The sequence below is a fragment of the Pholis gunnellus genome (genome assembly GCF_910591455.1).
Source record: "Pholis gunnellus genome assembly, chromosome: 6".
NCBI classification, from domain to species: domain Eukaryota; kingdom Metazoa; phylum Chordata; class Actinopteri; order Perciformes; family Pholidae; genus Pholis; species Pholis gunnellus.
The window spans coordinates 25787106-25801673 of record NC_136532.1 but is presented as its reverse complement, the minus strand read 5'-3'; the positions used below and the strand labels follow the sequence as shown (position 1 = coordinate 25801673).

General features: G+C 40.8%; 1 protein-coding gene across 1 annotated transcript in view; it reads right to left on the bottom strand.

Annotated features, from left to right (window-relative positions):
• The window catches only part of LOC306697851 (protein unc-13 homolog B-like), a gene marked incomplete at both ends in the record, with an annotated part of 54564 nt that overhangs the window by 6410 nt on the left and 33586 nt on the right, over window positions 1-14568 (bottom strand). The window contains 3 exons of the mRNA XM_079161924.1: window positions 1983-2009; window positions 14180-14257; window positions 14451-14528. Of these exons, the coding sequence (XP_079018050.1) occupies window positions 1983-2009; window positions 14180-14257; window positions 14451-14528 (183 nt within the window). The remainder of the gene's footprint in view (window positions 1-1982; window positions 2010-14179; window positions 14258-14450; window positions 14529-14568) is intronic.

Genomic DNA, 14568 nt, shown 5'->3' with positions numbered 1-14568 from the left:
GTCTGCCCCAATGCCCTGTGGGTAATTCAGGCGAGATGATGATTCAGCTTGAAAATAAAGTTAAACTTCTTGATGGTTTTAGACGAGCCAATCCAACTTTTGTCATTGTTTCAGCCACGTGTGTGAGCAGCTTTTCTTCATGGGTTTGAATGGTTTGCATTCAGATATAAATGTAGGTTTTAAAAATGATGACTCATGTCCAATTGTCTAATCAACCAGAATAAGTGAAAACACCTGTGTGTGTGTGTGTGTGTGCCAACGTGGCTATTGTGCTGCAATATCTGCAGAACGGTAAGAAGAAACCTCGTTCTTTTTAGCTGAATGCCTTCTTTTAATGTTAACATTGGATTTTATTTAGACGTGACCTCCAGCGATTGTGCATTTTTTAGGCATGTTGTATCACAAACGTTGAATATTTTTGAAGTGCAGCTTTCGGCGTCCATGCAGCCTGCGGGACAAACTGGCCTTGAGGAGCCTGCTAACAGACCTTCAATGAAACGGTGAAACACCGCCCGCAGCTCGTCAGCATGCCGGACCTCACGTACGCACCGCATGTTACAAAAGCCGAGCGGCGAGACGATTCCACGATAAGACGTCCCAAAGTGTCTTTGTGGAACGTGTGCCGTCGATAACTGTGCGACTGTGTTATTAGATAGAGGACGTTGGGCAAACGGCCAGAACATATAATTGGACTAAAAGAGGGCCGTGACTTTGAAGTGACAGTGTTTTAGTGTCTTGCAATTTAATTGAGAAATGTTGAGTGGAGTGAAAGTTTGGACCGTCCGCTTCGCCTCCTTCTTGGTCCGAATCCAGAAAAACGAAGTGTGCAGCTGTGTTTATGTGAACTGCAAAGGCAACAATCTTTATAGGCTTTTGAGAGGTGTGTGTGTGTGTGTGTGTGTGTGAGAGAGGTGTCCTTGAGAGATGAATGCAAATATAAAATCCTCTCAGATATAAGACGGATGGAGGATGAATCAAGAGCAGCATGAGTGCAGGTATAATGAGATCCTAACTAACAGTGATCCTTCAGCCAGGAGGCCGCTGCCGGTTCACCGTGTGATTCTACTCGTCAACATAGTTTTATTTGTCACGTGACTCGAGCGCTGCTGTAGTTATTTTAACACAAACGACGATCTTTTTCCTGAACCTAACCAAGTAGTTTTGTTTGCCTAAATCCAACTAAGTTGTTTCACAATGCTTTCCTCAACCAAACGGAGTTGTTTCCTGTGAATTTAATTTTGAAAAGACTGTCTGCATGTAATCAGTGGAAACTGGACTTTTGTAGGAGAACACACGAAATATGGGGATTAACGTTATTAACGTTTGGTAAGATATCATACGAGGATTCTTTGAACTGGTGCTCCACGTTAGCCATTAATACCGTTTACTCTTTTAGGTGAGTTAGATGAGAAGTATCAGCATCAATTTAATCTCACTACAGAGAACTATGGTCCAGGATGTGTTTATCGTCGCTCAGCACATAAAATGGAAGCAGCAGGAAGTAAACAGAGAAAAAAATAAACCTTCTGACAGCTTCAACATGATCCAGAGGAGTTAAACAGCAAATAGGCAAATTAATGTACTAATTGCCATATTTAACTTTAATGTTTTTATATTCACATATTCATGCATGGTGCTCATGAATTTGAGCTTAACGTCATAATAATAATGGCTAGTTCAACACAATGCATGTATTCTACATCATATTTCATGTAAATATTATACAGTGAAACTACCAGGCTTAGGTGTGAATCATTTAAAACATGCACTTCAGGGGAATTATACATTCTCAATTCAATTCTTCAAGACTTTGAGAGGAGAAAGAAAGTGAAAGAAGAACAAAACCACACAAACACACACACACACACACACACACACACACACACACACACACACACACACACTCTCCTCACTACAATCACAGCCTGGAATTAGAAGTGTCCGTTACGACTCTCTTATCGCTCTCTACCACACAACTGTACCTTCTTTGTGGCAGCTGTGGCTTCAGTCTTCTCGGAAGGACAGAAAGATGGGAAAAAAAACAAGAAAGAAGACAGAAAAGTAAAAGAGAAAGTCACACGTTACGCACAACCTATAACGTCACAGACAGAGGGTCGTATGCAGCAGGTAAAAATAGTCTGAGGGGTTTATTCTGGGCGGGTTTTTGTGAAATTGTCTGGTGGGTTGGGTAATGGTGAGTGGGTGACTTTAATAAAAGCTTTATGTTTATTGCCTCTGGTTTATTGAGGTGCTAGAAGACAAAGGGGAAAACTGACATCACCTGTGTGAGTCTTATTTCTGCTGCTGCACACTGACTTCATCCCAAACAGCAATTATGCAGAAGATATAAGATACATATATCTTATATATTTCCTGTTATGCACTGTAGGGCTGCACAAAGTTTACCAATGACCGTATAAGGCTTGTGCTGTACTAGCTTTTAGCACTGCACACACAGAAGACAAGTGACTGCAAAGTGAGCATCGTTACTCATATACTTTGTGTGTACATGGAGGAATAAAAAGAATATGGATTTGCCGCCAGATGACAGCAGAATCATCCCACAGTTTTGCCATAATTCACATGCAAACGTGTTGATAAATGCAAATATAAATCGGCGTTCTTAGCAGAATTTTATAACTTCTCACTCATCCATAATCTACATGTCATGAGGATTAAATGCAATGCAATGGAAATATAATAGAGCATACAAATTAGATATTATAAATATAAAGAAATACACTCCCAGACTTTATTGTAGCTCTTCCAAAATCCCCAAATATCCCCAAGGAGTTCCCCAAATATGGGGTTTGCTTGATTGTGTTTTTGGCAACTAATCAGGAGTGTATGGAAACACACTACATTAGGATAAAAGATAAATAAAATGGGACGAAACAGCTGTGGGATTTGCTTAATTCACAGGTTTGGAAAATAGATTCTACCGTCTTATAAGTTGTACCTGCAGTATTGATGTTTTAGTTTGACTGTAACACAGAGGTTTCTACTCAACCATAAAAATCCAGGAGTTGCTTTTATATGAGAGATCAGAGGGAAAAGCTACTGAGGAAAAAGGGAGATGATTGTGACAAACAAACCTTGTTTACTTCCTCCTTTGACTAGTGAGAGAAAATGAAAACAAAAAAACATCAGACAATTGTCCTCTACAGTTATGTTTTTCACCTTTTTCATCCCTGCATGACTCCAAAATATGCTAAAGGGGAAATGATAAGCCAACAATTTATATTTAACAAAACACAGAAACAAAAGGACTTCCTGGAGGAAGAAAGAAATTGAATCAAGCTGTGCTGCTTCTGCCGACGGCCAAATCAAGTGTTTTGGAAATGATTCTTTGAACTGGATTCTGGGAAATGTGTGAGTCAACAGGAGGCAGCAGACGCAAAGTGGAACTATTGACCCGGTCAGGAGGCTCTATTGGCGAGTCATACTCCCACTCACACACTAAAGCTCAGAGATAATGTTCAAACTTCAACCTAGATTTTCACCTCATTTACCTCTCAACACTTCTTTTTCCCCCGACATCCCTTTTGTTTTTCTGGGCTTTTCAAAACAAGAGCAGCTGCTGGTGATCCAGTTAGTTGGGCTTAATGTCTTGAGGTGGACGGGTCAAACAAAAAAACGCTCTTTTTTTACCCGGAAGGTAGCGGTTAGTGCCACGTCATGTGTGTGAAACAAGAAGTCAACGTTGATGTACTTCTTTTAAAAGTATTTCACCATCTTTTCCTAAATCTAAACCAAGTTGTTCCCTGTGAACTCAGATGCCTTGAAGGAAAACGCACCAAAACACTTTTCCGTTAAAGATATCGTAAAAAAGAACGTTGTGTTACTTCTTCTTAATGTTCTTCATGAGCTTCCTTTTCCACGTTTGACGGTGTTTTCAACAGTTAGTCAGTGCATGCAAAGTGATCATTAGGCCTTTAGTCAAAGTGGGCAGCACATCAAACAGCAATGCAAACTATAAGACCCTTATTGCAGGACCCTTTATTAGGGAAGCCGCTGACGCTTTTTAAGAGTCATGAACCGCTAACTGTCCACTTCTGCACTGGTTGATCAAAAGATCTCTAAAGGGAGGATGAGTTTCGAGCACGCACCTGTTTGCTCTTAGCGTCCTCCTTGGGGCAAAATTAAAAAGGAAAAGAAGATGTTTGAAAAGAAAGCCTAAACTGTTAACATCTCTTTTTCCTCACAGACAAACCATTTCTACCGAACTAGCTTTTCAAAAAGTGAACAAATGAGCGCATTCAAAGTGACTAAAAAGGATCAGAGGGTATCACAGGAGAAAGAGAGCAGACGTGAATACATGGAGAGATATTAGAAAAGCTGGAGTCTCGGATCAGAAAGAGGTGAAGGACCAGAAACCAACCAACCTGCTTCTCTTTGTCTTTCTTTTCAGCCTGCAAGGACACACACACACACCTGTGAGTGAGCTTGGAGTCTAGAAGCTTCAGTACAAACACAACGTTCATTCACACGCCGACATCATGACAGACGCACTCTTTTTTGGCAATTTTATATTAGGTTCACCTTCCCTGTTAGCCTTTAGTCCCTCCAGACAGTGACTCACATACTAATAAAGCTTATTGTTGTCTTCAAGGTGAGACGGTTTTGCTGAGTCTCAGGTTTTATACCCAGCTTGGAAGCTCACATCTCCCTCTGAGGAGCGATGATATTATAAGGGTGCGCAGTGTTTTCCTGACAGCGTTATTAATAAAGCACACGCATGATTCAGACCTTCGGATTAACATGATCAGACCACTTTGAACAGGGATCATTAGGATCATTAACACCAGCCGACCCGCTGGGACTTTAACTCACTTCTGCAGTCGATCCTTCCGATCACCAAATCCTTTCACTAATGACCCACTCCGGTCTCTGCTTGGAGGTGTGCTGATGTGAGGAGATGTAAACCCCCTAATCCATAACAAATCCATGCCATCCATAGTTTTGTCTCGTCTTAAAATTAAGTTAAATTATTTTGGGTAAACCTGATTTTTTTGGCCACTTTAGGACAATATCATGGTTACGAGCGGTTAGGAGCAACATTATCATTCATTTGGAGGCCTGTTTGAGTCCAGCTGATGATTCCGATGTTTGCTCTCTTTTTGCTCTGTTTGGTCACTAACTCCTGAGGGACATATCTGTCTCTTTAGCTGCTAAATGCTCCACTTTGTTCACCAGCTCGTCTCTACCTGTGTCTGTCTGCTGTAAGGTTGCAGGTCCAGCAGTCAAACAACGAGCTGAAGCTCACGATGAAGCTCACGATGAAGCTCACGATGAAGCTCACTGCAGAGCTGCAGATTCAGGTGATCATTATCTGTAGGTTCATCACTGCTGGAGACCCCATTTACATTGTTGTCATTTCATACATTGTCATTATAAAAATACTAATTATAGCTGCTTTAAGGTTAGATTTAGGTTAACAAACCACACAAACACACACACACACAGACAGACACACACATTCCATGAATATGACTAGTTTGCACGCACGCAGAGAAGTTGCAAACACACCTTTTCCTTCTTGGACTCAGACTTGAAAGATGCGAAAACAGGAAAAAAAAAATGACAGAAACATTAATAAAAGATAAAAAGAAACATTCATCATCGAGTATTAAAAGGTACACGAGGGTCTTTGGCTGCTCACCTTTTCCTTATCAAGCTTTTTGACAAAGAAAGGAATAAAACAAAGATATTAAAGACAGAAAACAACAAACAGAAGGCACGAGGAAGACAACACGTTAATGGTGCTGTATGATGACGGGGAAAAAAATGGGAACATGAACACACACACACCTGCTCAAACACACACAATCTTAGAAACTAGCGAGGTGATTGGAGGATCTAATCAATCACATGTGAGGATTTCAGTCAGCTCTGAGATGACAGCCGGCAGGAGAGGAGAGGTTAGTTTGTGGACATGTTGGAGGAACCTGATTTAAAGCAAACCTTCTCGTGCTCCTCCTCACTGTCATAGTCTGAAGACATGTCCTACAGGAGGACAGATGGCAAAACACTCACTGAGGACAGAAGCTAAAACATCTACTTCCAGAATAATTCACCAAGTAACGGTCACACGACCAACAGAGCTCGAATTTAAGTTTTAGGAGAAAATATCTGCTCGGTGATGTAAAGCGTAAAGTGTATATCAATGCTACACTAAACATCTTTCCCTTTGCTGCTTCTTTGTTTGAAGAGAGGAGATATAACGCCGTGTGTTGTCAACAGCTGGAAGAGAAGTTTCAAATATCTCTTTTGTTCCCCACTTCAACCAGAGTAACAGCAGGCACCATGTAGCACCCAGCACGTCCCTGAAGCATGTGTGTTAGCGCTGATAGCTGGAAAAAGAGACGTCTGGGGGAAACCAGGCATTTAATGTTACAGCGAGATGCTAATCTGCATCGTCACTAGGCGACTTCTTCTGTTAGAGGACTGGGATTCAGGGACCAGAGAGCTATTGTCTTCTAGTCAGAGCTAATACCAAATGTGATGTTGCTGTTATAAATCAACTGAACATTCTTCCAATATTCTACACAAGATCAGTGATTAAAGCTGCACCAGGAAATGTTTTTTGTTATAGAATACCATACGTCTCATCAGTGATGAATCACCCCACAAACCTAGATTTAAATGAATGTAGGTTGATTATGGTCACTGGTTGGGCTGAATGCTCTGCCTCAAAAGAAGTGACAAATAATTAAAGCTTCAAAATGTTTGAGAGACCAAAATGTGGTTCTGATCTCATTCTGGTGTCACGGATCGGCTGGGATGGTCAACACGTGTCGAGCTGCCTTAATGTGCAGCTTTAAATACAATGAAACTCAGAGCAAACAGTAACATCTCTTCTACTCAAAACTGAGTGTGTTAGTTTACTACTCTAATAGGATTTGACTTCATTTTGGTAAAAACTAAACATAAACAAACACAACACATAAAACACAAAGGTTGCCTGATTTAAAGTGCATTAAAAGAAATCACATCACTGGTCACTGAACCTGACCAACCAACCTTGTTCTCCTTCTCTTTGTTGTCAACCTAAAGGTGGACAGGACGAGTCAGGACGAGTCAGGACGGGAGAGGACGGGAGAGGACAAGCAGTACAGCATTAGCAATCAAGCCTTTTTTGTTGTTTTCTTACAAAGCAGCTCTTAAAATCAACTGTTAAGCGCTCTGCTTTAAATTCAAATGTCCGACAGTTTGGTCACGTGACAATCAGAGAATCAAAAGGCCACAAATGTGACGTAAAAACAGAAATGAGAGCAAGAAACATTTAAAAGAGACATGAACACTCTGCAGGAAACAGCCAAGACTTAATCCTACAGTAAACCTCTTACATATGTTATAGTACATAACCTAAAACAGCCTGTCGTTGAGGCAGAGACCTGACAAATGTCTTTACTCTCAGATCTATGATTGGTCCTACCGAAGCCAGAAGTACAGTACCACAGCAACCACGCCAATATAATATCAAACAAAAGAATGCCAGCAAAGCGTAAACTAAACCATCCTGTAAATTCAACCTAACTAAAGAAAACACTGAAAGTTGTGCTGCATCCGAGGTTCTTCTCACGTCGATTATTAATCTTGGAGTTCAACATTTAAAAGAAGCTCATTTATGAAGGATTATTCCATAAAGAGAACTCTCTAACGTCCAATGCATCCCATTTACATGACTTAGCTCCCCACTGCTTCCCACACATAGACGGCTATATAAACGGCAGCCAAAGTATAAATGGCGACCGATTTCAGCAATGTGGATCCAAAGTTCTGCGCATAAATTAGTTAAAGTTGTTCTATCTATTTTCAGCTTTATGCCATAAGAGATGCTCTTCAGTTTTATCGGGAGCTGTTGCGTTTTGGGAAAATAGTTTTTTTTAAGTAATTTATTAGCTTTTTACGTAAGGAGCCGTGCCATTAGGAAATATATACCATATTATTTCATCTTCCCGCCCATCAACAACCGCCGTAAAAACACTGCCAACACGATGGCAGCGTCCATTAAGGAGCTGATTTTAAATGATTAATTCTCGGGTCCACTTTAAATTGTCCAGAGTACGTTTATTAGACTGGAGATGATCTCACATAAAACACGTCCTTATACTTATAGAGAGGATTTTGTTATCGTACGCTTGCTTGCATACCACTGATCTCACACTCGCTTTTACATCCAAACCAGGCCGGCCTCATCCAGCATCCGTAGCTACACCTACGAAGAATAATGTGCGGTAATTAGTAGATTTTGGATGTTATCCACGTGATCATGAAGAAGGAAGTATGAAGGCTGTGAAAGCACGTACAGGGTGGGTCCAACAACCAGCGACCTTTTAGCCAGCAGTCCGCTGTTCCTTCCCCGTGTCAAACGAGAAATCAATGTAAATTTATTGTTCCTGAAACTTCCGTTCTTCCGTAACGTCACTCCCTTAGTTATTTTAACCCAAACAACAATCCTCTCCTAAACCTAACTGAGTAGTTTTGTTGCCTAAACCAAAACTGACTTGTTTCCTGTGAAGGAGGAAGAAAAGACTGCCTGCGTGTAAAGAGCAGAAATTAATGTGTTGCTGGCTTTTGAATGAAAGATATTTTCGTAAGATATCAAAAGATGTGTGAGGATACATTGACCAAACGCACAAATCATCCGTACACATTTAATATCAGACACAATACATCTTCTCCTGCAAAGGCCCCAACTATAACGACGAGCAGCACATCTCGCCGGCCTACAACAGATCGTGCATCGTCGCTCTGACATCCCATTTAACATCTGTTAAGATAACAATGACTTGAGCCATTAACCAGCGCTGCCGGGACTCTGCCTCTCCCCTTCCTTCCCTCCTCTCTGACATGCAACAGACCCCTACGGTCTAACTAAGCCGTTTCAAGAAGCCATTAAGTGGCTGCTAAATACAACATTTTATACGCTATCAAATTCAATTATCTAGGCAGCCCACTGTCTAGTCTATTAAGCGCTCACTAGAGGAGGGAGGCTGCGTTAGCGCCCAGCTGTAGTAGATGTGTGAAGAGCTTTGCTAGCATGTGGGGCTTTATGAGGGTTTTTGTCATCAGGGATGTGGAGGGATTTATCTGCTGTGCTCAGAGAGAGGCAGCTGGGGGGTTCAAAGGGGTAATAGTCGCTTGATAATGGGGCAAAAATCCTTTCAAGAATGTGTTTAATATATTGTTTACTGTGTTCTTGGACAGCTTGACATTTCAATCCTAATTTGATGACTGTTGTGTGCTTGTTTCCAGGCCTCCAGAAATCAAATAATCAAACCACAAAATGTCAACCAGTCATGCAGAAGCTGCGTTTGAGAGCGCGGATCTCGTCGGTGTTTTTTTGCTTTCTTTTTTCCTATGTAGTTATCAATATTTCATATTATTGAGAAATAATTAAGATATGAAACCGTGTTTTCAGGGGCTTTAGAACCAGATCAAAGCTGGATCTTTAGTCCACGACTGTATGGAGGCAACGCATCACAACAACATAGTGACTGAGAACGGGAGAAGAAATCTTAAACTGTGTGAGTCCCAGTGAAAAACTCACACGGTGTGTACATGACGGACATTTATCATTTAGTTTTGCGTTCTGTTAAGTCTTCTTTGTGTAAGACATCCATACAGTTAGAAGATTGAAGCAGGTTTCTTCCCTTCCTTCACATCTTCACATTACAACCGCAGAATAAAACACTTCTTTAAAGCACACACGCTGCCTCCTTATGTTCTCTACTGAGTCCTACAAACAACTAAAATCCGTCGCTTCAACCTTCATACAGATAGATTATGTCATTCCTACAACCCGCACAGTTATTAGTCAAAAGTGCTTTTAATGCTTTTGCACCCTCATCTTGACGTGAACTACAGACACTTTAAAGAAATTAAGATTATAAAATGTGTCGCCGTTTTGTCTGTTTGCACTTTTATGTGAAACTTTAAAAAGCTGCCGTGTTGGCCGGTACTTAAATGTTAAATCTCAAGGAGAATATCCTGGTAAAATAAAGGTTAAAAAATAATAATAATAAATTAGATTTATTGTTGTGAGGACGTTTAGTGAAGACATAGCCACAGTAGCACTCAACATCATTCTCAATCGATGCACACTAAATCAAATACTAATATATACGACAACGATAAATCCTGCTTGGAACGAGTCTAAACTATGATTTTAAATGACAACATTTTGGTAACAAATACCCGACAAACACACCGAGACATAAAACCTCCAACTGCTCAAAGATGTTCGATGACTGACTGTTGAGGTCCAGGGATATTACTCCTTCATCACAAGTATACATGTGGTGAACTCTACTAATTAACCAGCAATAGTTACGAACAAAAACATGATATGAAATGTCTCATGATTGTCAGTTTGGTCTTCCTTAATTCTCTTCTCTTACCTCAGATCCCTCTGAGTCTGAGCAGCCAGACTGAAGGTTGAAATGGATAAAAAGCAATAAGAAAAGAAGGTGAGAGAAGACAAAAAGAATTAGAAAAAATAATAAAAGATTTTAAAAAATCCCTTTGATTAAATCAAATGTTTTGCTGGCAGCGTTTTGCTGATGCAGCCGACCCACCATGTCATCCTCCCCTTCATTGTCAGTGACGGCCTGGTGGACGGTGTGGAAATAAAAACAAGCAAATTATAAAACATGTCGGACAAAGAAACAGTGATTATATAAAGAAGAAGAAAAAGAGACTTGATGCTCTGCTGACGTGTTGTAGCTTCTCAGATCGAGCTCCACTAAAACTAAATGAGACACTAATGTTTGATTATGATCATACTTCCTGTTAGCCATAATCTCAAACGAGCTTGACAGTCGTAGACGAATTTGGCAACAAAACCCCTAAAAATAGGCAAAGTGATCCACCATTACATCACATTCTACTGTACACACTCACTATATAGACAAAGGTACGTGAACATCCCTCTGGAGTACTTACAGTACAACAAATATTAAAGGAGACTTATCATTCATACATATATTTTGGATTTTTACCAGAACAACTATGGTTCAAGGGTTCAGGGTTTAATGTTTGGGAGTCCACATACTTTTGGCTAGTCGGTGTATTTGCTATTTAAAAAGAAAACGTTATCGATCCAACAGATGAAAAGAAAGTGGATGGATTTATTTAACCAACGTTTTCTCACAGCAAGAAAGCAGGAAACGCACACGTGAACCCAAAAACATTAACGATGACAGCGAGCCAATACACACAATGGACTATGATTCATGTTATTATAGGTACAGCTGAGTGCGCGGCAAGTTAAACCAGTTTAAAAACCAATAAACAGTATCCAAACTGAACTACGAGGCTGTGACCCACCTCCTCATCTAACTCCTCGGCTTCCTCCTCGTTCTCAAGCTTTTGGAAAGAAGCAGCACCGTCAAGAAAAACACAGGTTTTTTTCTTTTTCATCATGTCAGGTGGAGAGGAAAACCAAAGTCTATTTCTGGGAATAAAAACTGGGAGTCTATGAAGGAGGAGGAGGAGGAGGAGGAGGAGGAGGAGGAGGAGGAAGAGTTGACAGGTAAATTGGGATCAAACTAGAAACAGACTTGTACACACTACTGGGGTTCAGGGCGGGTTTTCTGCTTTAATGAACTTGTTTATTTCGGATGTTTTTCTTCCAGGAGCAACGGGGGAAAGGGGAGCGAGGGCGAAAAAAGAAACCTAGACATACCATCTCCTCCTCAGCAGTTAACTGTAGAGAGAAACACACACACACACACACTCATTCTCACCTTACGGAAATGAACTTGCATGGCATGTATGTACATATTCACACTTTCTTTTCTGCACACCTGCTGCACCTTTGCACCTACTTCTGCAAACAAATGACTCAAACAAGATAAGCTATTGCCATAAAGCTTTCTCCACTATTATTATAACAAAAAGCATATCAGCGAGGTTACTTTACATTCAAGCAAGACTGAACAGTCAAGTGAATGTCGCAGGAGAACGGATATACTTCAGATTTATTTCCACACAGAATATGATGTATTCCAACTATTTTTCCAAGGTTTCCACGTTGCACATGAAAGGTTGCAACTACACAAAAAGATTTTCTTCTTTGCTGAAACAAGAACAGGTTCAGCACAAACAGAGAAATAAAGATTCCTGCATGCATGTAACTCTCTGCTGCTTCTCCTGTTAGCGACCGATGAACCCAAATACATATAAATTGCTTCCATTACAGTAATTAGGTCACACCTGGAGGACGGTGAGGTCTATGTACTGGAGCAGCCCAGCGTGATGGCAGCTGGTGAAATAGTCCTGAAACGTAATTTTACATTTTTTCTGTGGCGCTCATGATGAAAATGATGCCAACGGAAAGTCAATTAGGATCCTTTTTTGTGTAGGACACACACAAAGCAAACGCATCCACATGACTATGCAACAGTCAGAGGTAGTGACGCAGTATTACATATCAACAAAGACCACTTCTGTGTGCGGCGGGGAAGATGGTTGGTCCAACAAACGCTGAGATTTCAACCACAAGACCGGCGTGTCCACACGTGCTGTTGTCGTTTGCGACGGTTTTCCAAATTCAAATTTGTTCTGAGCGACACGAGAAAAAAACGACAATATTTCAAAAAATTTCACAAACTGCTATTAAGACTGAGTTGACTGGAACGTACCAATACCAACAGGATGATGTGATGTGAACTTACTTCAAACTTTTTCATTACAGCCTCTAAAATCTGTTTCCTTTCATCCCCAGTGACCACGACGGAAAAAAACACTTCAGTGTCCCAAACAGCCATCGGGACATCAGAGCATTTTGCTCCGTTAGACGTGTTGTTAAGTCTTTGTCCTTCCCGTTCGATGTAATTCAGATGGATGCAGAACTGCATTCTTTCAACCGTACTGGCTGGTATGAAGTCTTTGTAACAAAAGGTTTGAGTTCATGTTTCGATTTGATCTTTTGCTGTAAATGCAGCAACACCACACTGTGTTTTTGGTGAGAATTCTGATAAGACTGAGACCAGTTCACAGTGGAAACAACCTGCAATACACGACAAAGTTACACTTACACGAGGGTGTGGACCGAGCTTTTCATTTTCAAGATAGAGTTTGTCTTTCAAGTCACACTATTCCCCCCAAATCTGATCAGGAAAGCCACGAAAGAGCACTTAGTTGAAGAGGAACGCTGCAGTGTACTTTACTTCATTCCCAAAGACACAGGCGATCTCATCGGGGTCGCCAAATACATTTGCAGAAGTTCTTCCATCGTCTTTTATTTAACATTTATATCTGCGGGACACTTTTACGCCACATGAGCCTGTGTGTATTTATTCTGATATTTGTAGCTCGTACCATTGAATCTAATACTAAAGGCGAGCGTTCAATCTGTTTGTGTTACCGCTGAGAGGAAATAAACAAGAGCCTGTTAACTCTCTAGATGCATTCATTTGGTCTCATTTATTTTCTTGTATGTTTTCAACACATGCATAAAACAAAGCTGTGATTTATCAAACGTGTATGTCGAAATCGATTCATTGATTTATTTGACAGATCTGAGTTTCTCCACCGAGAATCACAGAAAAACGACACTTCAGATCTTGTGTTTACTAGAGATGTTCTCATTAGTCTCTTGGAAATAAATCATTCAGCGTGAAAAAAAGCATAAAGAAACCTAATCAAGCGACTGATTAGTCTTTTAATCAACCAGTTTAATACATTTTTTCCTCAGTTTTCCTTATTTTAATTTGTATTATATTTCTGTAAAGTCCCCCTCCACTTAAAAAAGTAATGAACAATATTCACACATTCATAGAATCTTACGACGGATTAGTCGACTAAGCGGCTGAGGAGGGGCGGCCGTAGAAATGCTCCGGTCATTCGCTCGTCTACAGATTTATAGATTACGCCTTTTGTGAATTGGGTCTTGATGATTTGCCATTTAAAATGGAAAAAAAAAAAAAAAGTGAATCCCCAGAAAAAAAAAGGTTTGTGAAAAACCCAAAACTGCAAGTTTTTATTTCACACATTTTGACCTTAAGCCAGAGAGAAAGACCTCATCAGTGGCTGCAGGTTGAAATGAGAAACCCTCAGGTCTCCACGTGGCAGATGATTAAAAAACCACTGGTGCAGGACAAGTGTGTGTGTGTGAGTGTGTGTGTGTGTGTGTGTGTGTGTGTGTGTGTGTTAATCTGTTAGCGCTCACCTGTTTTGCTCCCATCGACTCGAACATCTTCTCCAACAGGACCCTCATCTGCTGGATGTTGTTCATCAGCACGCAGGGCTGGAGGAAGATGGATGAGGAAGACAAAGGGTTGTCGGGGACAAAATGAATGAAAGAAACAGAAGCAAAGAGAGAGAAAACAACAGAGAGAGTTGTTAAAGAGGAACAGCAGCTAAAATATGAATCCACTTCACGGAGAGCGCTGTAGCTTTCAAAGCGCTTGGTCTCGGAGCGGCGACGCAGCGGTACTCACTATCTTCTCCTTCTCACAGTAGGAGGGAAAGCTCTTGGCCAGCAGGGCACAGTACTGCAGCAGCACTTTGGTGATCGTCTGTGGAAACAAGATAACACACACACACACACACACACAC